This window comes from Callithrix jacchus, chromosome 4 (assembly GCF_049354715.1).
Source record: "Callithrix jacchus isolate 240 chromosome 4, calJac240_pri, whole genome shotgun sequence".
Classification (NCBI taxonomy): Eukaryota; Metazoa; Chordata; class Mammalia; order Primates; family Cebidae; genus Callithrix; species Callithrix jacchus.
The window spans coordinates 140870366-140895041 of record NC_133505.1 but is presented as its reverse complement, the minus strand read 5'-3'; the positions used below and the strand labels follow the sequence as shown (position 1 = coordinate 140895041).

The 24676-nt window shown below is 44.0% G+C and overlaps 1 protein-coding gene across 6 annotated transcripts in view; it reads left to right on the top strand.

Annotated features, from left to right (window-relative positions):
- The window catches only part of SGK1 (serum/glucocorticoid regulated kinase 1), a 149936-nt gene extending 125864 nt beyond the window's left edge, over positions 1-24072 (top strand). For 3 of the 6 annotated variants that reach the window (XM_035296753.3, XM_078370808.1, XM_078370809.1), the window contains 11 exons: positions 18663-18738; positions 19159-19234; positions 19676-19780; positions 20002-20085; positions 20205-20336; positions 20587-20699; positions 21043-21166; positions 21617-21712; positions 22122-22277; positions 22385-22474; positions 22865-24072. In XM_035296753.3, the coding sequence (XP_035152644.1) occupies positions 18663-18738; positions 19159-19234; positions 19676-19780; positions 20002-20085; positions 20205-20336; positions 20587-20699; positions 21043-21166; positions 21617-21712; positions 22122-22277; positions 22385-22474; positions 22865-23032 (1220 nt within the window). In that variant the 3' untranslated portion in view covers positions 23033-24072. Of the gene's footprint in view, positions 1-15726; positions 15898-17504; positions 18516-18662; positions 18739-19158; positions 19235-19675; positions 19781-20001; positions 20086-20204; positions 20337-20586; positions 20700-21042; positions 21167-21616; positions 21713-22121; positions 22278-22384; positions 22475-22864 lie in introns of those variants that run through there. The other 3 variants (XM_008995100.4, XM_002746983.6, XM_008995099.5) reach the window with 3 other exon arrangements.
- Positions 24073-24676: the final 604 nt, after the last annotated feature.

The following is a 24676-nucleotide window of genomic DNA, read 5'->3' as shown; positions in this document are numbered from 1 at the left end:
TGTTAAGGTGTAAATTGAAAGTAAAAAGAAAATGCAAAAGGATTTAGGAAAAAGATTAGCTGATGCTGCGCTGGAGTCATTGAAGTAGACATTGATGAACAATGTAGCTCATGAAATCCTGAACCTCCCACATCAGAAATGAATGTGGCAGCCAGCATTCCTACTGATCAAAGTTTTGTCTCGTAGGCTTGGCGTGGTGGCCCACGCCTGTATTTCCAGCACTTTAGGAGGCTGAGGTGGGTGGATCACCTAAGGTTAGGAGTTCCAGAAAAGCCTGGCCAACGTGGCGAAACCCCATCTCTAAAAAAAAATTCAAAAATCAGCAGGGCATCGTGGCACACGCTTGTAGTCCCAGGTATTCTGGAGGCTGAGGCAGATTTGCTTGAACCTGGAGGCTGAGGTTACAGTGAGCCAAGGTAGTGCCACTGGACTCTAGCCTAGGGGACAAAGTGAGGCCCTGTCTCAAAAAAAAAAAAAAAAAAAAAAGAAAGAAAGAAAAGAAAAAAAAATTTTTACCTCTTAGAGGAAAATTTTGTATTAATAGTTAGGCCATGATGTTCCTGTGGATATGAAATTACATAACGCACTTGAGTTTTCTCCCACAAGTAATTTCATCTGATCTTTCCAATCACTCTGTGAAATTAGTGAAATAGCTGTTAACTCTGAGAATACTTGAAGAAGTACTTTGCCCAAAGCTTAACATTGAATCATAAGTACTGAAACAGAACTCATAAGTCGATTCTCTTGGAAACTTTTCCAATTCTCTTTTCGCTGCTTCAAAAAGACAAGAGTGGAACTATGCCGTGAAAATCCACTAGCTTAAATGTGGACACAAGTGTTTGTGGCAAGCGAGTTAGCAGAAGATGAGATTCAAACTGCAGTGTGATCTTTCCAGTGGGCAGAGTGCAGAGAGAGGAAAGAAATTAGACAAATACAAGCTTTATTTTACAGGAGTTAGATACATTGTCTCCCTTTCAGCCCAGTACTTTGCTAGGTTCTGTGGAGAAGGAGGCAAGTTTTCACCCATGAGAGCTCAGGTAGGTAAATTGGATAGATGCAGGTAGAATACAAATAAAACAGTGTAAATACAAGTTAAAATAATGGCAGTTAGCCAGGCATGGTGGCTCACGCCTGTAATCCCAGCACTTTGAGAGGCCGAGGCGGATGGAGTGCTTGAACTCAGTTCAACACCAGCCTGGGCAACATGGTGATACCCCATTTCCACAAAAAAAAAATACAAAAATTAGCATTAGGTGCACTCCTGTGGTCCCAGCTACTTGGGAGGCTGAGGTGGGAGGCTGAGGCAGAGGCGGGTGGATCACCTGAGGTCAGGAGTTTGAGACAAGCCGGACAAACATGGTGAAACCCTGTCTCCACTAAAAATACAAAAATTAGGCAGGCATGGTAATGTGTGCCTGTAGTCCCAGCTACTCAGGAGGCTGAGGCAGGAGAATCGTTTGAATCCAGGAGGTTGCAGTGAGCCAAGATTTCGCCACTGCACTTCACCCTAGGCAACAGAGAGAGACTACGTCTAAAAAAGAAAAAGGCAAAGTTTTTGATGTCAGAAACACCTAGAATTGCATTCTGATTTTGTTGTCTGTGTCACTCCACCAAGTAATGTTTACTTGTTCAAGCCACAGATCTTAAAATATATATAAGAAGATAATAGGCTGGGCGCAGTGGCTCACACCTGTAATCTTAGCACTTTGGGAGGCTGGGCAGATCATGAGGTCAGGAGATAGAGACCGTCTTGGTTAACACAGTGAAACTCCGTCTCTACTAAAAATTCAAAAAGCCAGGCATGGTGGCACGCACCTGTAATGCCAGCTACTTGGGAGGCTGAGGCAGGAGAATCTCTTGAACCTGGGAGGCGGAAGTTGCAGTGAGCCGAGATCATGCCACTGCACTCCAGGCTGGGTGACAGAGCAAGACTCTGTCTCAAAAAAAAAAAAGATAGTAAACATTTTTCGAAGGATCATTATGAGGATAAAATAAGAAATTGCATTAAAAAATAACATTAGGCATAGTGTCTGCCACTTAGTATAATCATTCAAGAAATGTCAGCTATTATAACAGGTAGACTTAACTGTGGAAGTTACAGAGAACATGTTCATTTTGCTTTTAAGTATGCCCTTAGCACTACTGTAGCGCCCACCTTGAGAATGTGCAGAAGAGCTACTCCTTAAAAAACTTTGGGAGGATATTTGATCACAGCTTAAGGAAAAACTTTAATGATTTATGCTAGTTGACGGTGGTAGAGATGGTTTTGGAAGCAGAAGTGATTCCAGTGAAAAGATTAGAGAAAGACCTTAATAAATGGTTGTCAGGAATATTGTATGGGGTAAGGGGGATGTTCCTGTTTCTTAAGATTTTTTTTTTTTTTGTCCTTGGTAAAGTCTGCTCATGATTTTATGAATAGCATGAAATGAGACTGGCAGTGACATACCCCAACTTTCATGTAGATGGTAACTTTGAACTTTAAAACGAAGAGGGAAAAAAAGCATTGAATGTGCTATGAACTGTCCTTAATACGCATGAACCCATAAATACAATAGTGCTAAGGTTAGCAGTGCATAGCATTGTTGTTGGGTTATTTTTAGAAATGGCTAAAGTAGATGGGTGAGGTGGCTCATGCCTGTAATCCCAGCACTTTGGGAGGCTGAGGCAGTTGGATCACCTGAGGTCAAGAGTTCGAGACCAGCCTGCCAAGATGGTGAAACCCCATCTTTACTTTAGTAAACATACAAAAATTAGCGGGCATGGTGGCGGATGCCTGTAATCCCAGCTACTTGGGAGGCTGAGGCAGAAGAATCTCTTGGACCCAGGAGGCAGAGGTTGCAGTGAGCTAAGATCGAGATCCCACCATTGGACTCCAGCCTGGGCAACTCTGTCTCACAAAAACCAAAAACAATAACAAACAAAACAAAATAAAATAAAAAAAAAAAAAAAAAAAGAAGAAAAGAAAATGGGAGGTGGGAAGAGAACAGTGACAAACAGGGTTACAAACTGAGTGTGCCCGAAGGCCAGGCACAGTGGCTCACGCCTATAATCCCAGCACTTTGGGAGGCCAAAGCAGGTGGATTACTTGAGGCCAGAAGTTCACCACAAGTATAGACAATATGGCAAAACCCCTTCTCTACTAAAAATACAAAAATTAACCAGGTGTGGTGGCATACTCCTGTAATCCCAGCTACTTGGGAGGCTGAGGCAGGAGAATTGCTTGAATCTGGGAGGCAGAGGTTGCAGTGAACAGAGATGGCGCTGTTGCACTCCAGCCTGGGTGACAGAGTGAGACTCCATCTCAAAAAAAAAAAATTCAAAAAAAACGGAAAAAAAATAAATGATTACAATGTGGTAAAGAGAGAAAAGAGAATACTTTTGCTTTTAAAAAGTAAAGTCAAGGCTTATTAAATGCCTTGCTAAACTGGATTTATGTTAGTATATAATAAGGTATATCAACAACACGATTTGAAGAATGCACTTTAAACAGGTATATTGTGATTATCTGTGCTTGTGTTCTAAGGCATTAGATTTTTAAGCAATACTTTACGGGTCGTAAAATAAAATAATTGTAGATACCAATTGATGGAAATAGTCTTGTCTATTTGGCACAATCATTTGCTGAATAATTATAGAGTACAATGTAACCTTAAGCAAAATTTCATAAACAAATAATAAGTAACATTATAGTAGTAGCTTCTTGAATTGACTAGATTTATGTAGTTTATAAGGTTAGACATTATGTATGATTCCCATCTTTTGCTCATATGCATTTTATTTCTTCTCTGTAATTTTCTTGTGGTCTTATAAAAAAGCTTATTTTCATTATTTTAGTTTCCATTTATATTTTCCATGAAATGATGATTAGGAAACAAAGTTGATGTTATCAGACACACAAAAATATATGTGTATGTTTATATACACAAACACATATGTATACACACACACCTGTATAACAGAGGTAGTTAATATGCAGTATCTGAAATGCTTAGCCCAAAACCATCAAACAATCCTTTGGGATAACAAATCTTATTTGTTAAATGGATTTTATAATCACAACTGAGAAATAAATAGTTTTATTAAAAGTGTCCAGGTTGCGTGAGTGGCTCACACCTGTGGTCCTAGCACTTTGGGAGACCAAGGTGGGAGGACTGTTTGAGCCCGGGAGCTTGAGACCAGCCTGGGCAACACAGGGAGACCCTGTCTCAAATAAAAAAAAAATTAGCTAGGCATGGTGGCATGTGCTTGTAGCCCCAGATAGTCAGGAGGCTGAAGTGGGAGGATGACTTGAGCCCAGGAGGTGGAGGCTGGAGTGAGCTGTGATCACACCACTGCACTCCAGCCTGGGTGGCAGAGCAAGACCCTGACTCAAAGAAAAAAAAAAATTGTCCGGGTATGGTGGATCTGAAATCTGTGTGCTAAGAAAGCAGCAAATGAAGGTGCGGAATCCTCAAGAAATAAAATGTTAGTGTTTACTGCTGAGTATGAAGTTGGTGGATCATTGCTTTTGATGTCTCTGTGTGAGGTGAAGCCTGTGGGTCACACCCTTGTGCTATGGGTAACACCACTGGGTTACCGATACTATCCATTATGCATGTATAGATCTGTATGTATAAAATCACAAAATCACACAAGTGGACAGCTGCAGCACCATGGTCTCTTTCTGGCAGGTCCCTGAAGAACAGTGCTGAAAAGATATCCTCCTAGTAAGCAGAACTTTGAGCAACTGGTTGTTCATTTTGCTTGTAAGGAAAAATGCCAGATAGGTGATTAGATGCCAATTTATGGGCTGTGGCCAAAGGGTTTGGTCAGAGACTTGAAAGGAACATGATTGGAAAATTGGTGGCAAAGAAATTTGGGAAAGCAATCTGTGAATAGACCTCTCTGAACGAGCACCAAAAAAAAAAAGTAAAGATATTTGTGTCTGCATGAATTCTCACCAAAGGGTAACCTCAGTAGAGGGGTATTTTAATAATCAAGTGGACAGACTGGGCACGGTGGCTCACGCCTGTAATCCCAGCACTTTGGGAGACTGAGGCAGGTGGATCACCTGAGGCCAAGAGTTTGAGACCAGCCTGACCAACATGGTGAAACCCATTCTCTACTAAAAATATAAAAATTAGCTGGGTGTGATGGCATGCACCTGTAATCCCAGCTTCTCAGGAGGCTGAAGCAAGAGAATTGCTTGAACCCAGGAGGCAGAGGTTGCAGTGAGCTGAGATTGCACCATTGCACTCCAGCCTGGGTGACAGAGCGAGACTCTGTCTCAATAATAATAATAATAATCAAGTGGATAAGATGACCCATTCTGTGAATACAAGTCAGCCTCTTTCCCTGACCACCCTTGTCACCCAGTAAGCTCATAAACACAGTAGCCATGATACAAGGGTGAAGGTTGTGCATGGACTCAGCAACATGGACGTACACTCACTTAGGCTGACCTGGCTACGGCCACTGCTGAGTGCCCAGTCTACCAGCAACAGAAACGAACACTGAGCCTCTGATATGGTACCATTCACCAGGGTGATCTTCCAGCCACCTGGTCGCAGGTTGCTTATACTGGACAGCTTCCATCACAGAAGGGACAATGTTTTGTCCTTACTGCAATAGACACTTATTTTGGATATGGAGTTGCCTTTCTTGAACGCCATGCTTCTGCCACAGCTACCATAGACTTACATTCTGCCATAGACTTACAGAATGCCTTATTTCCTGCCATGGTATTCAACACAGACACAGCACAGCACTGTTTCTGACCAAGAAACTCATTTTATAGCCAAAGAGATGCAGCAATGGGCCCATGCTCCTGGGATTCATTGGTCTTAACCATATTTCCCTTCATTCTGGAGCAGCTGGCTTAACAGAATGAATGATGTAATGACCTTCTGAAGTCACCGTGCCGATTCTTCTCTGAATCAGCATCCAGTATACGGTGCTGCTTCTCCCATAGCCAGGATCCACAGGTCCAGGAATCAAGGGGTGGAAATGGGAGTGGCACCACTCACTATTCCCCTTAGTGACCCATTGGAAACTTTTTGCTTTGTGTTCTCATGACTTTATGATCTGCTGGCCTGGAGGTCTAAGTTCCAGAGGGAGGAGTGCTTCCGGAGACACAACAATGATTCCATTGAACTGAAATTAAGACTACCACCCAGCCACTTTGGGATCCTCATGCCTCTGAATCAAATGGCTAAGAAGGGAGTTATGATGTTGGCTGGGGTAACTGATTGAAGCTACTAGGGAGAAATGATACTACTACTCCACAATAAAGATAAAGAAGTGTATGTTTGCTGGGCACGGTGGCTTACACCTGTAATCCCAGCACTTTGGGAGGCCAAGTCGGGCGGATCATTTGAGGTCAGGAGTTCGAGACCAGCTTGACCTACATAGTGAAACCCTGTCTCTACTAAAATATAAAAATTAGCCAGGCATGGTGGCAGGCACCTGTAATCCCAGCTACTTGGGTGGCTGAGGCAGGAGAATCACTTGAACCCAGGAAGTAGAGGTTACAGTGAGCTGAAATTGCCCCATTGTACTCCAGCCTGGGCGACAGAGCAAGACTCTCTCTCTCAAAAAAAAAAAAAAAAAAAAAAAAGTGTATGTCTGAAATACAGGAGATTCCTTTGGATGTCTCTTTCTCTCTCTTTTTTTTAAAAGACAGGGTTTCACCATATTGGTCAGGTTGGTCTTGAACTCCCGACCTCAGGTGATCCACCCGCCTTGGCCTCCAAAGTGCTTGGATTAAAGGCATGAGCCCCTACGCCCAGCCTAGATGTCTCTTAATATTACCATGTCCTTTGATTAAGGTCATTGAGAAATTACAACTCAATCCAAGAAGGACTGTGAATGGCACAGACTCTTCAGAAATGTAGGTTTGGATCACCTGCCACATAAAGAACCACAATCAGCTGAGGTTCTTGCTGAAGGTAAAGGGAATACAGAATGGGTAGTAAAGGAAGGTAGTTATAAATACCAGCTATGAACAGTTACAGAAATAAGCACTATAACTGTGGTATTTCCTCCCTGTTTTGTTAAGAATATGTTTGCGTGTCTATGTTCATATATTAATATCTTTGTTTTCATTCTTCTCTTTTTTTAATCATATAACACATTTGTTGACTTTACATCAGTATTTACAAGATTTATTGACTTTATGTCAGTATTTAAGTATTGTTAATTTTATATTATAGTGTTTAAGTTACGGGATATCAGCAGAAGAGTAAATATCACTCAAGGACTGTACCTTGCTTTCTGGGGGAAGGGATTAGTATGTTTTTGGTTGTACACAGAACAGGCGCATCATATTAGGTGGAATTATCACTATGCTGTTGTCTTTATTTGGAAATTAAGTGTGATACAAAGAGATGTGTATGGCTGTCAAGTTGACAAGGGGTGAACTTGTGATGGTTAATTTTAAGTGTCAACTTGACTGGATTAAGGAGTACATAGAGAACCAGTAAAGCATTATTTTGGGATGTGCCCTTGAGGGTGCCTCTAAAGGAGATTGATGTGTGTGTCTGAGTGGACTAAGTAGAAAAAGACCCGCCCTCAGTAATATAGGGGGCAGCGAGGGGGGTGTGCAGGGAGTAGTGTCCAATCACCTGGGGCCTACATAGAACTGTGGGTAGGTCACTCACTCTCCTGGAGCTGGGTTACACGCTTCTTCTCCTGCCTTTGGACTTTAGGTTCTCCAGCCTTTGGCCATTGGACACTAGGACTTACACCAGCAGCCCCCAGATCTCATGTCTTCAGACTTGGACTGAGCCATGTGAGTGGCATCCCAGGGTCTCCAGCTTGCAGACAGCCTGCCATGGGACTTCTCGGCTTTCATAATTATATGAGCCAATTCTCCTAATACATCTCCTCTCTTCTCTTTCTCTTTTTCCATCTCTCTCTCTCTCTCTAGATATATCCTGTTGGCTTTGTCTCTCTGGAAACTCTAATACACACACACACACACACATAATCACAGAGATAGGAAAGTGTAGCTCTGAATCTTAACTTGGCACTAAGCATTTGCACCATTTGCACATGTGCTGTGGCTTCTACCATTTCTGACAACCTGATGGCCATTCTGCTATGGCTTTATGACTACTTTGTCCAGGCTGGCACTTAGGGGCCCTTTTATCAAGTCCTTATCATTGTGTAGAGAAGGCTATTTTGAGAGAATGTAAAGGGATATAAAGTAGAAGGGGTTTGTGCTAAATATTCATTCAGGGTTTCTGGCAATACAAAAATTATGGAGAACTGTGTGGCTGCAAGAGAGGAAGAAAACACTCTGTGAGCTGACCGTGTCATCCCCTGGCAGGAGAAATGTTTCTAAAGTTCTTGAGGAAAGTTGGTTGGACGACAAAAGTAAAACAGGTTACAATTGCATAATTTTCTATAAGCCATATTCATATGATATCATCCATAGAGAGGGTTTAACAATGCAAACCATTATGAAAGCATTTCATTTCTCAAGCACATCCTGTGGGCTAGGCCCTCTCCTGGGCACCAGGGATAATGTGGTAAATGATATAGGTAATCATTCCAGAGGCAGATGGTGGCTCACACCTATAATCCCAGCACTTTGGGAGGCTTAGGCGGGCGGATCACGAGCTCAGGAGTTCGAGACCAGCCTGGCTAACATAGCGAGACCTCATCTCTACAAAAAATAAAAAATATGAACCAGGCATGGTGGCGTGCACCTGTGGTCCCAGCTACTCGAGAGGCTGAGATGGGAGGATTGCTTGAGCCTGGGAGGTGGAGGTTGTGGTGAGCCATGATTGTACCACTGCACTCCAGACTGAGGGACAGAACAAGACGCTGTCTTAAACAAACAAACATGATATCCCTGTCTCACAGAGACTACTTTCTAGTTGGGTAAACCAACAATAAAACCCAAGAAAAAGTCACATAATAAAACTAACATGCAGATAGTTGAAATAGAGTAAATGACAAAGAATGTCCAGCTCCTGGCTACTTTTGGTCCACTGTGTCACTGTAAGTAATATTTAGTGGGAGATCTGAATGACAAGGAGGAGCCAGCCACGTGAGCATGAGGAGGAAAGCATTCCAGGTGGAGGGCACAGCAAAGACAAAGTCCCTTGAGCAGACACTAGCTTGGCCTGCAAAGGGAATGGAGAGCACCAGAGTGGTGCAAACCTGGAAGGAAGGGGAAGGTAAAAGAGGTCAGAGGGGCAGGAGCGACCTGATGAGAGAATGTTAAGCAGGTGAGAGGCACAGATTGTGCTGCCTGGCCTTTAAGGAACTCAAGATCCAGTGAGACACCTGATATTTATTTATCTATTATTTATTTATTATTATTATTATTTTTTAGATGGAGTCTTGCTCTGTTCCCCAGGCTGGAGTACAGTGGTGTGATCTCAGCTCACTGCAACCCCTGCCTCCCGGGTTCAAGCGATTCTCCTGCCTTAGCCTCCTGAGTAGTTGGGATTATAGTTGCACACCACCACTCCTGGCTGATTTTTTTTGTATTTTTAGTAGAGATGGGGTTTCACCATGTTGGTCAGGCTGATCTCGAACTCCTGACCTCATGATCCAGCCTCCTCGGCCTTCCAAAGTGCTGGGATTACAGGCGTGAGCCACTGCACTCTGCACACCTGAGATTTAAATTAAATAACTAAGCACACAAATTCCTGACTGAAGGATCCATTGGGGGTGGGTTGTGAGGGGACAGGTTCTTCTAAAGGATTAGCTGGGTGTGGGGCATTATTATAGGAAACCATGCCAGGAGAGTAGTTCTGGGCCTCCATAAGTTCCTTTGGATATATTTTTTTCCAGACATCATATAACTGTACAATATCAGAGCTGCAGAAGACTTTCTAGCTCATTCCTCACTTGAGAAACTAGATAATCTAAATGATCAAACATGCCCAAGGCTGTACTTTAAGGACATTAAGGCATAGCTGGGCCTGAGGAGAATTAGAAATGTTTGTAAGCTCACCTTTGCTTTTGGGAAAGCACAGTTCCATTTAACAAACTATAGCCCATGCCTTCCCTGAGTCCAGCAGTGCCACCCATCATGACATCCTTGTTAGGTCCAGGGCTTAGCACAGTGCCCACCAAGAACCCATTCACAGTAATGGGTACAAAGATACAGCTAGATAGGTGGAGTAAGTTCTAGCATTCGATATGGCAGTAGGGAAAGTAGAGTTAACAATAATTTATTGTATATTTCAAAATAGCTACAGGGGAAGAACTGGCATGTTCTCAATACGAAGAAAAGATAAATGAGATGTTTGAGAAGATGCATATCCCAATTATTCTAATTTTATGATTATAAATTGTTTACATGTTTCAGAACACCGCGTTACCACAAAATATGTTCATCAGTAATAAATCCATACGAATAAATCAATACATAAATGAGATGCGCCACAGAGATCTGAGTGATTAAAATAACAGAGGCCAGGTTCAGTTGGATCTTGTTCCTCTTCTCATTCCTGCAGGATAAGCTTATTGACCTAGAAAAGACACGCTAAGCACTGACTGGCCGCTGATCTTCTTTCAATGACTCCACCCTCTCAATAGGCCTGTATTTGCCTTCTGTTGTTTCCTTGAGCAAGTACAGACTTTATTGAGTTAGTTTTGATTTGCTCTCCACTTTTCCACGCTAAACTTCAGTCTTTAGTGCAAACACTTGGTAAACAAGACTTTATTCAGTAATCATGCATTTCATTCCTTGACACAGCACATTGAGGAGCACTGTCTGTGGGGGAGACAGAATGGAGGAGGGGAGGCTAGAAGAGCTAAGTGGATAATGGTTCAGGCCTTTCATGGAATTCCTATCACATAGGCCTCACCTTAGTGCAGCGGATTAAGTGGCCATGGTGTGCAAGTGCCTGACTCACAGCCCGTAATCGCTTGATGCATTGTTTTGATGTGTTGGAGCCCTTTGCACTGTGCAACAGTGTTTGTATTTGTGATGTGCGTAGGGTGGGGCCGGCGAATAAACAGATCGTATTTTCTACTTGAAACTCCAACGTGAGAGAGGCGCTACTACATTCTTTATTTCCATTTTTTCTTTTTTTTTGGACAGAGTCTTGCTCTGTTCCCCAGGCTGGAGTGCAGTGGCATGATCTCGGTTCACTGCAACCTCTGCCTCCCAGGTTCAAGTGATTTCCGGCTAATTTTTGTGTTTTTAGTAGAGACAGGATTTCACCATGTGGGCCAGGCTGGTCTCAAACTCCTGACCTCAAGTGATCCACCAGCCTTGGCCTCCCAAAGTTCTAGGATTACGGGTGTGAGTCACCACGCCCAGCCTATTTCCATTAATTTTCACAATTATATGAGGCAAGTATAACTCTCCCCACTCTACAGATGACAAGATTAAGGGTTAGAGAATACTTTGTCTAAAATCTCATAGATATGGCTAGGCCTGGTAGCTCACGCCTGTAATGTCAGCACTTTGAGAAGCTGAGGAGGGTGGATCACTTGAGCTCAGGAGTTTGAGACCAGCCTGGGTAACATAGTAAAACCCCGTTTCTACTAAAAATACAAAAATTAGCTGGGCATGATGACACCCACCTGTAATCCTAGCTACTTGGGAGGCCGCGGCATGAGAATTGCTTGAACCTGGGAGGCAGAAGTAGCAGTAAGCCAAGATTGTGCCACTGCACTCCAGTCTGGGTGATGGAGTAAGACTCCATCTCAAAAACAAAAACAAAAACAAAAACAAAAACTCACAGGTAATAAGCCTCAGTTGTCACCAACTAGACTGACATCCCCATAGCTGGTTTTTCCATTGCTCATTATTATTACATGTATCTTTTGTTGTTACAATTGCATGGAGTATTTACAGGAAACAGTCCTTAGGGGTGGCCTGAGTTTATTTCTGTTGCTTCCTTCTAGGTTGATTATAGGCTCAGAACTGGGAGAGACTTGGACCGGGCATGGGGGCTCATGCCTGTAATCCCAGCATTTTGGGAGGCCAAGGCTCAGGGATCACTTGAGGTCAGGAGTTTGAGACCAGCCTGACCAACATGGTGAATCCCTGTCTCTATTATATATACTAAAATTAGCTGGGCATGGTGGCACATGCCTGTAATCCCAGCTACTTGGGAGGCTGAGGCAGGAGAATCACTTGAACCTGGGAGGCAGAGGCTGCAGAAAGCTGAGATCCTACCACTGTACTCCAGCCTGGGTGACAGAGCAAGACTCTGTCTCCAAAAAAAAACAAAAAAGAAATGGGAGAGACTTGGGGAGAGATTTGTACTGAGCAAATTAAAGCTTTGAGGTTATACTTTAGTTTGACAAACGATGAAATCCAGACTTCTTTTTTGTTTTGTTTTTCACCTTCAACTGTCTTGATCGAGTTATAGAAATCCAGACTTCTTATTTACTATTGGCCCTTTGTAAATAAAGTAGGGGTGAAAGAGAGTCCTTTATATTGTCCTCATGTCCATTACAACTTTAACATGTGTGTCCTAAGAAGAATTCTGGCTGCTGGACTTGCAGGGGAAGTAGATGCCCACGCAGGTTTACCTTGGAGAGAATGAAGATGGAGGAGGCCGACCAGGCCAGACGTGGTGGGAGGCCTCTCACCCCAAAGCTTTCGGACCTATTTCTTGTTTGAATGCTTGCCATTTTATCATTGCAAATTATTTTTTTTGAGTTGACCAGTGGCCTTTTAAAATGCAATGCCTAACAGTAAAGGTATGCCAATAATATACAAGGCTTTCAGTAAGGTCACAATCTTTTTTTTTTGAGGTAAGATCTCACTTTGTTGCCCTGGCTGGAGTGCAATGGCAAGATCTTGGCTCACTGAAACCTCCAACCTCCTGGGCTCAAGAGATTCTCCCACGTCAACCTCCTGAGTAACTGGGACTACAGTTGTACCACCATGCCTGGATAATTTTTGTATTTTTTGTAGAGACAGGGTCTTGCTATGTTTGCCCAGGCTGATCTCAAACTCCTGGGCTCAAATGATCCTCCTGCCTCAGCCTCCCAAAGTGCTGGGATTATAGGTGTGAGCCCTTGCACCTGGCCACCACATTCCTCTATAGTTTACCAATAGTATTAAATGTTGACTTACAAAATTTTCCAATTTACTCTTTTATTCAGACCAATGAATCATTTCCCATAATAATATGGAAAGTTACCTGGACATCATTTTCCAGGTCAATCCTGAGAACCAAATATAAAGTTGTCACATACATACACTATTCCTTACATATTATACTGCATTCTAGCTAGTTTTTCTTTTTTTAATCATTCATTGGATTATGCTAAATCAGACATTGACAACATTGCCAAGATGAAGATGGGTAAGTTTTCAGCCTGAAAAAGATCTGTTGGTTTATTACTATCTAGCTTCTCATTCCTCAGGTAATGTACAGTGGCTCACACTTATAATCCCAGCACTTTGGGAGGCTGAGGCAGGAGGATCGCTTGAGCCCAGGAGTTCAAGACCAGTCTGGGCAACATAGTGAGACCATGTGTCTACAAAATATAAAAACATTAACTAGACATGGTGGCATGTGCCTGTGGTTCCAGCTACTCAGGCCTGAGGTGGGAAGATTGCTTGAGCCCAGGAGGTTGAGGCTGCAGTGAGCTATGACCGTACCACTGTACGATAACCTGAACAACAGTGAAATGCTATCTCAAAAAAAAAAAAAGAAAAGAAAAGAAAAAGAAAAGCTCATTCCTCCCATGTCAAGGGCTCCCACTGGCTTCTCTTTACTTTATCCACTGATTGACATAAAAAAGCTACTACCAAATCATGCTCCTGTCCTCCCATAAACTTTCATATGGGTTTGCTTTCTAGAAGGAATGAGTGTAGAATATTATCACCTCTGTCTTGGAAAAGATAATAAGCCCTGCAATAATTAGTTTTGTGAGCCTTAATAACTTTTAACACTATGAATATAGATAGTGTTCTCTTAGTTATCTACTATATCACATTCTTATCTTTATGCATATCAATTTTGACAATTATGAATATGGTAGATAATAAATACTATAGAACCTGTGTCTATAAATAGACATTTAAATAACCACCATTACTAGTGACTTGTCTATAATAGCTATCATGAAGAAACTCATTTGTCATCATCATTTTCTATTGGATGAATATTGTAAAACAAAACAAAAAAAGACATGCCTTTGCTGACAACCTTCAACAAAAACTGATCTATTCCATTTCTCTCTAGAGTAATAATTATGTTTTCTATAATTATAATGATTATTTTTTTGGTATTTCTATGTGCTTTTTTGAGGGTGTTCCAGGGAAAGGTTTCTATTTGCATCAAACAATGAATCAAAAAGTACGGGAACTTAAACTGTGCAAAGGATTGTTCTGAAATTGATGGTACTTTGAACGATACGAAACAATTACATTGTCTTATCAATGGATGGTAACATACACCGGGAATCATAACCGTTAAAGCTGACACATTTAAGAAGTTATCTAAGAGTGGAATATAGTTAGGTCCTTATAAAAATATTTTTCAAAATATTTTCTCTAATATGTTGAGAAGTATCAGTAATTTGTAAGCCTTTTAAATTAAATGGAAAAAGTCGTATCTTTGTGCAGTTCTTAGGTTTTAGCGTTTGTAGTCCATCAGACTATAGAGAAATAAAATAGAAGAGCAAAAAAAAAAAAAATTCTGAAGCATTAAAATGCGTATATACTGGGAAATATTTAGTTTCAGTGCAAACTTTTTATCTTGGTCAATCATTGCCATTTGAGGGTTTGATTACAGTTTTCCCAGCACCGAGACGTAAATGTGAGACAATTCGCTTGGAGGAGTGGGGAGGTAATTAGCTTATCTCATATCAACCCGTCTGTATTTTCTATGTCTGCACAAGGTGTTATAGAGAAATTTTCTGGACCAATAGAACCTCAGGAGACAAGTGGGGGAAGTCGTGTATATGGAGCAGGTTCTCCGAGAGAACTCGATCGCCCTCTAGGTTGCATTTACAAGCGGAGTTCGCCGAGGCAACTCTTGACTACTTCGCCACCAGGGAGTAAGAGGAAAGGGGCCGGATTCCTCCCGGTGGGAGGACTATCTGGACCAAAGAAAGAGACTGGCGACAGGAAGGAAGGACAGATCAAGCATTTGAATAGCAGCCACAAGGCAACCTAAAGCCTGTGCAGCGCTAACAGGCGCGCATCACACAAAGCTCCCCCGTCTCCCCCTCCCCCCAAGCACCCCTGCGCCGTGTGTCACCTTCCTGTTCGGAAGTCTTAGTAGGTTGCTGGGACAGAACAGGGGGCGCCTGCTCCACCCATCAGGTATCCGGTTGGAAGAAAAGCCAGTCTCAACAACTTGATTCTCTCAGTTAAATGATAAGTTTAGCCGACCATCCGTCTCCAAGTGCTGAACACTGGGGTAGGGGAAGGAAGGAGCACATCAGACGTTCCCTTTCTTTTCCAACCACAAATCATATGGTTGCATCTCTTCTGTATTCCGCCTAGAGTCCTCCAACTTGAATTCCACGTTCCTCCCAGAATGCATGCCACAGAGCCTCTTTGAGAAAATGAACCCTGTGCATGTGTTTTGAATTTTTTCTGGACTGATTTGTGATGATCATCAGTTGAGTTACATCTCTTGTGTGTCGTGCTGGGGGTGTAATAAAGCTAGGACGCTGATGACTGTAATTTTCTGAGTGATGTTGCAATGGGGAAAATAAATGGCCCAGTGTTGAACTTTGCAGCTTGCTCCCTTCCTGTATTTAAATTGCCTTGATATAAAGTGGGGTTCGTAACAGAACAGGGACAGCCGCCTCTCATGTGATCTCAGAGCTTCCAGCTTATCAGAGGCATATGCAGGGAGGCTTACTCCAGCCATAACTGAGCTCTATTGCCAGCCTCCAGAAGTAATCCCCAACCTGCATATTCTTGGGCAACACGAAGAATGAAAGATGAAACTAAAAAATCCCCTTTAAAAGGTTAGTACTTACAGTACTATATTTTGCAGATGCCTTGGAGGATCTGGGGTTACTTGGCATGGGGAAGGCACACAAGGTGCGGTGTAGGAGAGCGTCTTTGGTTGCAGGTTTCTTAATTATGTTTGAAAACAAACATGCAAAAGTCTGTGTGCAGGTTGATGTTTCTGGGCAGTCTGAAAAAATTTTTCCTCTCAGGAGGGGAAGGAACCAGGTGGGAGCTGGGCTAGGCTGGGCTAGGCTAGTTGAATGGTGGGACATGACATGGGTGGCATTGGCAATAACGAAGTCATATTCTATGAAGATTCTGTGCAAGAGGAAGCAGACATGGGCCAGTTGCTGTGATTTGCAATCGTTTAAACATTGCTTTAGGTTGGCGTGTCAATTTTAGGTACTAGTTTAAGTGCTTTTTAAAAGTGTAGGCACTGAGCAAAATTTCCCAGCCAGACTCCAGGAGAAGGAATGTGTGTTTCCCTTCTCTCGGTTTGGGACGGTTGCAACAAAGCTAACCGAGAAGCAGTTGAGACTAGAGATCACTTTAGGGCAAGTGGGGTGGTTGTGCCTGCAAAACAAACACCTGCCCAAGACCAAGGAAAAGGCGTTTCACATGCTGTTCCGGGTTTGACAGCTGGCATTTTGGGGCTATGCCAGATCCAGTGGGCAACTTTAAAATGGCAGAGCCCTTGGCAGCAAGAGGTCATGGCAGGGCAGCCACCGCAGACAGCACCAGCGAGCGCCAGGTACCTGGCCCTCCGAATAGTGGTAACTTGTAACTGTCTGCCCGCTCCCGGCCGGGTCGCTGTGCTCGCGGCTTCCCAGCCAGCACTGGCGCGCGTCCCCGCGCCGGCGGTCAGGCTGCGGCTCCCAGACACCCCCAGCCGCGGGGTTACTGGAAGGCACCGGCAGAGCCCGGGCCGCCGCCTCCAGCTTCCCTTCCTTCCCTGTCTTCTGCAGTGGAGAAGGACTAATCTTTCAGAATGAAGTCAGTTTATGTGGAACTCGAAAGAGCGAGGTGGCAAAACTAAGACGAGCCCCGGGGCAGCGTTGAGTTAAACCCAAGGAGGGGTAGGGACGGTTTTAAGACCATGTATCGTGACCTGCAGGGTTTTCAGGTGGGAGAACGCGAGAGGAGCAGGCCCTCTAGGGGAATCGAAGGATGCCCGGGTCACGCCAGGTCGGCCCCCGCCCCCCAGGCAAAGCTACCTCTCCCTTCACTTGTTACCTCCTCACGTGTTCCTGGCATGGCAGAGATTAAAAATGCAAGGAAAAAAATTACATGCGGAACGGACAAAATGTTCTCAGAGATTACTTAAGAAAAAAAAAGTGAAATGCAGATTGTGCTTTTTTTTTCCTTTGGTGCAGAGACGACTTTTATTTCCGCCCCCTCCCCTCCACATTCCTGACCTCTCCCTCCCCCCTTCCCTCTTTCTTTCCTTCCTTCCTCCTCTTCCAAGTTCTGGGATTTTTCAGCCTTGCTTGGTTTTGGCCAAAAGCACAAAAAAGGCGTTTTCGGAAGCGACCCGACCGTGCACAAGGGCCATTTGTTTGTTTTGGGACTTGGGGCAGGAAATCTTGCCCGGCCTGAGTCACGGCGGCTCCTTCAAGGAAACGTCAGTGCTCGCCGGTCGCTCTCGCCCGCCGCGCGCCCCGCCGCCCGCTGCCCATGGGGGAGATGCAGGGCGCGCTGGCCAGGGCCCGGCTCGAGTCCCTGCTGCGGCCCCGCCACAAAAAGAGGGCCGAGGCGCAGAAAAGGAGCGAGTCCTTCCTGCTGAGTGGACTGGGTAAGCGCCGCCGCCGGCCCGCTGGGGACTTGGCTCACTTCCCCAGGACGGCTCGGCTCCCAGCTTGGCTCACTTCCCCAGAGCGAGCTCGGCGGCCCGGGCCGGCTTTCGCAGGAGTGCTGGCGGGCTGGGGTCCCGGCGGCGGGGGCGGGTGGACCCGGCAGGCGAGGTCGCGCGCGCCGCCCCGCGCCCCAGAGATAACCCCAGCGGGTGGCGCGCGCCGCCGGCTCGGGCTGGGGAGGAGTGTGGGGGTCCGGTCGCGGAACGGCGCCAGGCCGCCGAGAGAGAACCTGCAGGGAGCGGGTGAGCGAAGCCACTGTGGCCGCCGCGCACCCGTCGGGAAGCGCTTCGGCGCTGCGACCCCGGCTTCCTCGGGCGGCGCAATAAAAGAGAGGTGGAAAACTACCCCGGGCTCTCCCGCCCTCCTCGCGCGCTCTGCCGGCGAGTTCCCTTGCTCTCGCTTCGGGGGCCGATGGAGGCCGATAAGGGCCCCGCGCCAAGCCCTCCCCGGGCGGTCCTCCCGCCCCCACCCCCGCCCGGGGCTCGCCCTCTCAATGGGGACAGAACCGCCGGCCGCGGGCACCGACGCCACCGGCAAACCGGGAAGCGGTCGGGGCGGGGGAGGAGGGCGGGGACGTTTTAATGGTCGCGCAGGCCCCGCCCCGCGGTGGCGCCTCGCTTATAAGGCCAGGCGCGCATCTCAGCGCAGCAGACGCCTAGCAGGTCTCCGGGCGCTAACGTCCTTTGATTTCCCCGCGGTGGTGATGACGGTGAAAACCGAGGCTGCTAAGGGCACCCTCACTTACTCCAGGATGAGGGGCATGGTGGCAATTCTCATCGGTGAGTGCAGGAGTCAGGCGGGGGACTTCGGTTCCGGGAGACGCAAAGTGGACATTTTTTGAAAGTCCCAGATCAGATTAGTGTATGTGGCGCCGGACGTTATGAAGCCGTCTAAACGTTTCTTTATTTCTCTTCCTTAACCCACAGCTTTCATGAAGCAGAGGAGGATGGGCTTGAACGACTTTATTCAGAAGATTGCCAATAACTCCTATGCATGCAAACAGTAAGTTTGACGGGATTCGAGGAAATAAGAGTGACTAGTATAGTTGGAATTTGCCAGCAGTAAACACTTCTCACTGCGTTTATCGGGAAGGCGAAGACTTCTTCTGGGGTGGGGATCTCTTTTCTCCTTAAATTCTAATGTTTGACACATTTTAAACATTAAAGTTAATTTGCTGATTTGACCTGGAGATGTAAGATAAATGGTTCGTGTCTTCCAAATTCACGCCCTTTCTCCATGGACAACAGTCCTTATTTCTGTATTTAACGGGGTTTAGTATTTTCTTCTCAATGTATTGGTGTGTTTTCAGTTTAAACCCTGAATTATCCGGGTAGAAGTCAGTAGAGCCAGAAACTCACTAGTGATGTTAGTGTGCCCCCTAGTGGCGAGCTGGATTCTAAATCATCACTTTATTTCCTGCAGCCCTGAAGTTCAGTCCATCTTGAAAATCTCCCAACCTCAGGAGCCTGAGCTTATGAATGCCAACCCTTCTCCTCCAGTAAGTATTCTCTATGTGCAGTGCATCTGTGGAGAACTAAGGGAGCTCAGTTAGTATTCCTACACTGATGGATTAAAATAGCATTTCCAGAGATTAGTATTAAGGCAAGAATGCTTCATTACTTTATGGCATAACAAATGATAACAAACATTTAAGTATTGAGTTAGAGTATTATTTGATTGTATTTTTTTCTTGGGCATACTTTACTTCCAAGGTGGATTTTAAAAGGCATATTTTATTAAAATGTTTTATCTGTCTGAAACAACATGATTGTGTACAGTTTACATACTCATTTGAAATGGCTTGTGATACAGTTTTGAATGGGATGTACGGTCATTTGCCTCAGTCATTTGTAGATGTAGCATCTTCTACATTGTCTGTATTATACATGTCTTCCTTTAAAGCAATGCTATTAAAAAAAAAATCCTTCTGTTTTTCTAGCCAAGTCCTTCTCAGCAAATCAACCTTGGTCCTTCGTCCAATCCTCATGCTAAACCATCTGATTTCCACTTCCTGAAAGTGATTGGCAAGGGCAGTTTTGGAAAGGTAATTTCAAATCTGAAGATGTTTTGATATACTCCTTCATGCATTCATTTTACCTTCTCCCTGGATGAGGATAGGAAAATAATTTTTTTCTAAGACGAGGTTTCACCATGTTGGTCAGGCTGGTCTTGAGCTCCTGACCTCAGGTGATCCACCTGCCTTGGATTACAGGCATGAGCCACCATGCCTGGCCGAAGAATAATTTTTTAAAATTGAAATTTCAGGTTCTTCTAGCAAGACACAAGGCAGAAGAAGTGTTCTATGCTGTCAAAGTTTTACAGAAGAAAGCAATCCTGAAAAAGAAAGAGGTATGAGATGTGCTTGATGGGGTTGGCATTGGAGGTAGACACAACTTGAATAATCTTGACCTTGGAATTTTGGTGCCAAGTCGATATTTGCCACTAAATCTGAATTGGCGTTTTCCTAGGAGAAGCATATTATGTCAGAACGGAATGTTCTGTTGAAGAACGTGAAACACCCTTTCCTGGTGGGCCTTCACTTCTCTTTCCAGACTGCTGACAAATTGTACTTTGTCCTGGACTACATTAATGGTGGAGAGGTGAGCAGGGGGAATAGAAGTCAACTCTTAGTGTCTCTGCACAGCCTGCTTTGTTTTATGTTGAGAAGAAAGTTTTCAAAGCTACTTGGTGGGGGGAAAGTTACCAGAATTAGCGTTTCCTTCAACATGTCAGATTTAAATAGTTAATAGATTACTTGGGGGCTACTTTCTGCAGTTGTGCTTTTGCTGTGTATGTCAAAACTAATTAAATGCATTTGCAACCCAGACTGACTCTGTTTGTCTCCTGCAGTTGTTCTACCATCTCCAGCGGGAACGCTGCTTCCTGGAACCACGGGCTCGTTTCTATGCTGCTGAAATAGCCAGTGCCTTGGGCTACCTGCACTCACTGAACATCGTTTATAGGTAAGCCGGAGAGCTCTAAGGCTACCTGCTTGGTGTAAAGGAGACTGTAGCACTGGCTCTTTGATAGGACCTTAAAATAATCTATGTTTATGTGCAACTTGTTTGCCTAAAACCAGATCCCCTAGCATGTGAGCTGGCTTGACTTCATGCCACTGGGGAACCGGCCAAGTAGGATTGTGCCTAATCCAGAATAGATGAGCAGAACAAGGCCTCCCTTTTTTCTTCACTATAGAACTACAGTGAACCTAAAATGCTTCTAATACCTTTAGCAGTTACTTTACAGAGGATATCTTATTAAGTGAAATTAACTTGTGCAACGACTTCTGTCTTCACTTTTTTGCAGAGACTTAAAACCAGAGAATATTTTGCTAGATTCACAGGGACACATTGTCCTTACTGACTTTGGACTCTGCAAGGAGAACATTGAACACAACAGCACGACTTCTACCTTCTGTGGCACGCCGGAGGTAGGCGCAATTTGGTTTGGTGCCTATTTTACCCCCGCCTTCCAGGTGAGAGATGTGCAATCAATCATGTCTTTAACTCCCAAAAGAGTAGACTCCTCTCAAACTTCTTAGTACAATTCAATGCAAATAAAATGAATTTACTGTTTGATGTAGCATGAGAAATCCCAAGGCCCTTTGTGGCTTTACTGAAAACTAGCTGTAAGATCTGCATTCCAAAAGTTTTCTAAATCCCCAAGTAAGATATGTTGAGTGCCCAGCAGTTTCCTAAATATCAGTATACAAAGGTAGCCAATAAAGTCCACCCTCAAAAAGTCCAGGAGTTTTATCAGGTAATCTAAAGATATGTATCCTCCAAGCTGGCTCTGGGTCTCTCAGCCTTTTCAAACTAAACGTGTGGGTGTGGAATGCATTTGCAGGTTCTGAACTCCATTTCTCTGGTCTATCTTTCAGTATCTCGCACCTGAGGTGCTTCATAAGCAGCCTTATGACAGGACCGTGGACTGGTGGTGTCTGGGAGCCGTCTTGTATGAGATGCTTTATGGCCTGGTGAGTGGTGCAATGGGAATCATGAAACACCACCTGCTGTTTAGAATATTGTCTTAGCACAGCTCATGCTTGGCCATGTGTCTTACCCTTATCAGAAGGTTTATCAAAAGCAGCTGAGAGGCATATTGGTTAATTCTATTTCATAAGAATAATCACTTAATTAGTTATTCTGTGCATTTCACATTTCACTAGATAGGACCACACTTAACCTGTGTGGTGGTTAAAAAAACCTACCATTTATTATCTGTCCTCTCACCCTACACACACACCCATAATGGTTGCAAAGTAGACACTTAAATAGCAAGGGAAAAGAACACATCGAGGTGGGGGGAGTCTCAAATCCAGCAGCACATTTATTGCAGTTTACAGCTTTTTCTCTATGGGTAATATAATTTTCCCCTTCTTTCAGCCTCCTTTTTATAGCCGAAACACAGCTGAGATGTACGACAACATTCTGAACAAACCCCTCCAGTTGAAACCAAATATTACAAATTCCGCAAGGCACCTCCTGGAGAGCCTCCTGCAGAAGGACAGGACTAAGCGGCTCGGGGCCAAGGATGACTTTGTGAGTGATCTTTTCCTGCTCTCCTGGGCCGGCTGGGACAGGCACTGGACCTCCCTACCCTTACTGAATGCAACTGTCTAAATGAATCTTGGGTTTCTTACCAACAGATGGAGATTAAGAGTCATGTCTTCTTCTCCCTAATTAACTGGGATGATCTCATTAATAAGAAGATTACACCCCCTTTTAACCCAAATGTGGTGAGTATCTGTCTCTTTTCTAAGTATAGTGAAGCCAAAAGGTCATTTCTTTTAATTCAGAATTGCCTGGGGAGGGGAGGAAGGAATAAATTGGCAGATGTTTTCTCCATAAACCCATTATTTTACCTACAGAAAAAGTACATTTGTATGTCCCAACAAGGCTTCCATAATTTTTAAACAGATGTATCAATTAAAAGTATCAAAAGGCAAAAAGTGAGCATTAGTCTTCTGTTTAAAATGTGTGTAGCCTTTTGAGAGTTTGTGCTTGAAATGAGTAATTATGGAAGTCGATGTCAGGCTTAAATTTGGAATTTAAAGTCTGGCCATGATTGCCCCATTCTGTGTCCCGCATGAGTTCTTGACAACAGCGTTTTTTCCTTCCCGTCACAGAGCGGACCCAACGACCTGCGGCACTTTGACCCTGAGTTTACCGAAGAGCCTGTCCCCAACTCCATTGGCAAGTCCCCCGACAGCATCCTCGTCACAGCCAGCGTCAAGGAAGCTGCCGAGGCTTTCCTAGGCTTTTCCTACGCGCCTCCCACAGACTCCTTCCTCTGAACATGGTTAGGGTTTGGTTCTAAAGGATTTGATGTGTGTTTCTGAATGTTTTAGTTAGCCTTTTGGTGGAGCCGCCAGCCAACAGGACATCTTCTTACAAGAGAATTTGCACATCTCTGGAAGCTTAGCAATCTTATTGCACACTGTTTGCTGGAAGCTTTTCGAAGAGCACATCCTCCTCAGTGAGCTCATGAGGTTTTCATTTTTATTCTTCCTTCCAACGTGGTGCTATCTCTGAAACGAGCATTAGAGTGCCGCCTTAGGCAGACAGATGCAGGAGTTTTGTTAGAAAGAAGGCGGACGCTGTTCTCGGAACGGTCTCCTGCAGGTCTCTCTGGGCTGTGATGATGAATCTTATGAAATGTGCCTTTTCCGAAGAGATTGTGTTAGCTCCAAAGCTTTTCCTATCGCAGTGTTTCAGTTCTTTATTTTTTCCTTGTGGACATGCTGTGTGAACAGTCATGTGAGTGTGGTATGCCTGATCGCAGATGGATTGTGTTATAAGCATCAATGTGACACTTGCAGGACACGACAACGTGGGACATTGTTTGTTTCTTCCATATTTGGAAGATAAATTTATGTGTAGACTTCTTTTGTAAGATATGGTTAATAACTAAAATTTATTGAAATGGTCTTGCAATGACTTGTATTCAGATGCTTAAAGAAAGCATTGCTGCTACAAATATTTCTATTTTTAGAAAGGGTTTTTATGGACCAATGCCCCAGTTGTCAGTCAGAGCCGTTGGTGTATTTCATTGTTTAAAATGTCACCTGTAAAATGGGCATTATTTATGTTTTGTTTTGTTTTTTTTTTGGCATTCCTGGTGATTGTATGTATTGTATAAAGACAGTCTGTACATTGGGTTATAACACTAGTATATTTAAACTTACAGGCTTATTTGTAATGTAAACCACCATTTTAATGTACTGTAATTAACATGGTTATATAATATGTACAATCCTTTCTCCTATCACACAACTTTTTTGTGTGTGATAAACCGATTTTGGTTTGCAATAAAACCTTGAAAACTATTTACATATATTGTGTCCTGTGTTATTTTGTATGTTTTGGTGAAGGGGGCAATCATGGGTTAGTTTAAAATTGAGAACCATGAAAATCCTGCTGTAATTTCCAGCTTAGTGGTTTGCTCCCAGCAGCAGTGGTTTCTGACTCCAGGGGAGTATAGGACGGTCTTAAAGCCAACCTAGATTCCAGGCCTTTCCAGAAGCCTGTTATGGTGTCTGTCTGTCTTTGTAAATTCATTTAAAGACATCCTTTTCAATTTACTCATCTTGCAAGGATGGCTATGAAGTAATGCCTCCTGTATTTATTGCCCATCCTGTGAAGTTGGACTGTTTGTCCTGTCGTTTGTCTTGTCTTCAGTAATAGGTAATTCTTTCCAGAAATATTTGATATTTGAAAGCCTACTCTGGGCTGGGCTCTATTTTGAGTGAGTGCTTAGGACAAAGCAGGCAACTCTTTGCCCTAACAAAACCTAATGAAGGCAGGCTTGAAGCAGTTTGTTGAGATGGAAATTGAGAAACGGTCTGTAAGTTTAGGAGAATGCCACTCAAGAGGCTGAGAATTTTTTCTGAGACACCATCTCTGTCACCCAGGCTGGAGTGCAGTGGTGTGATCTTGGT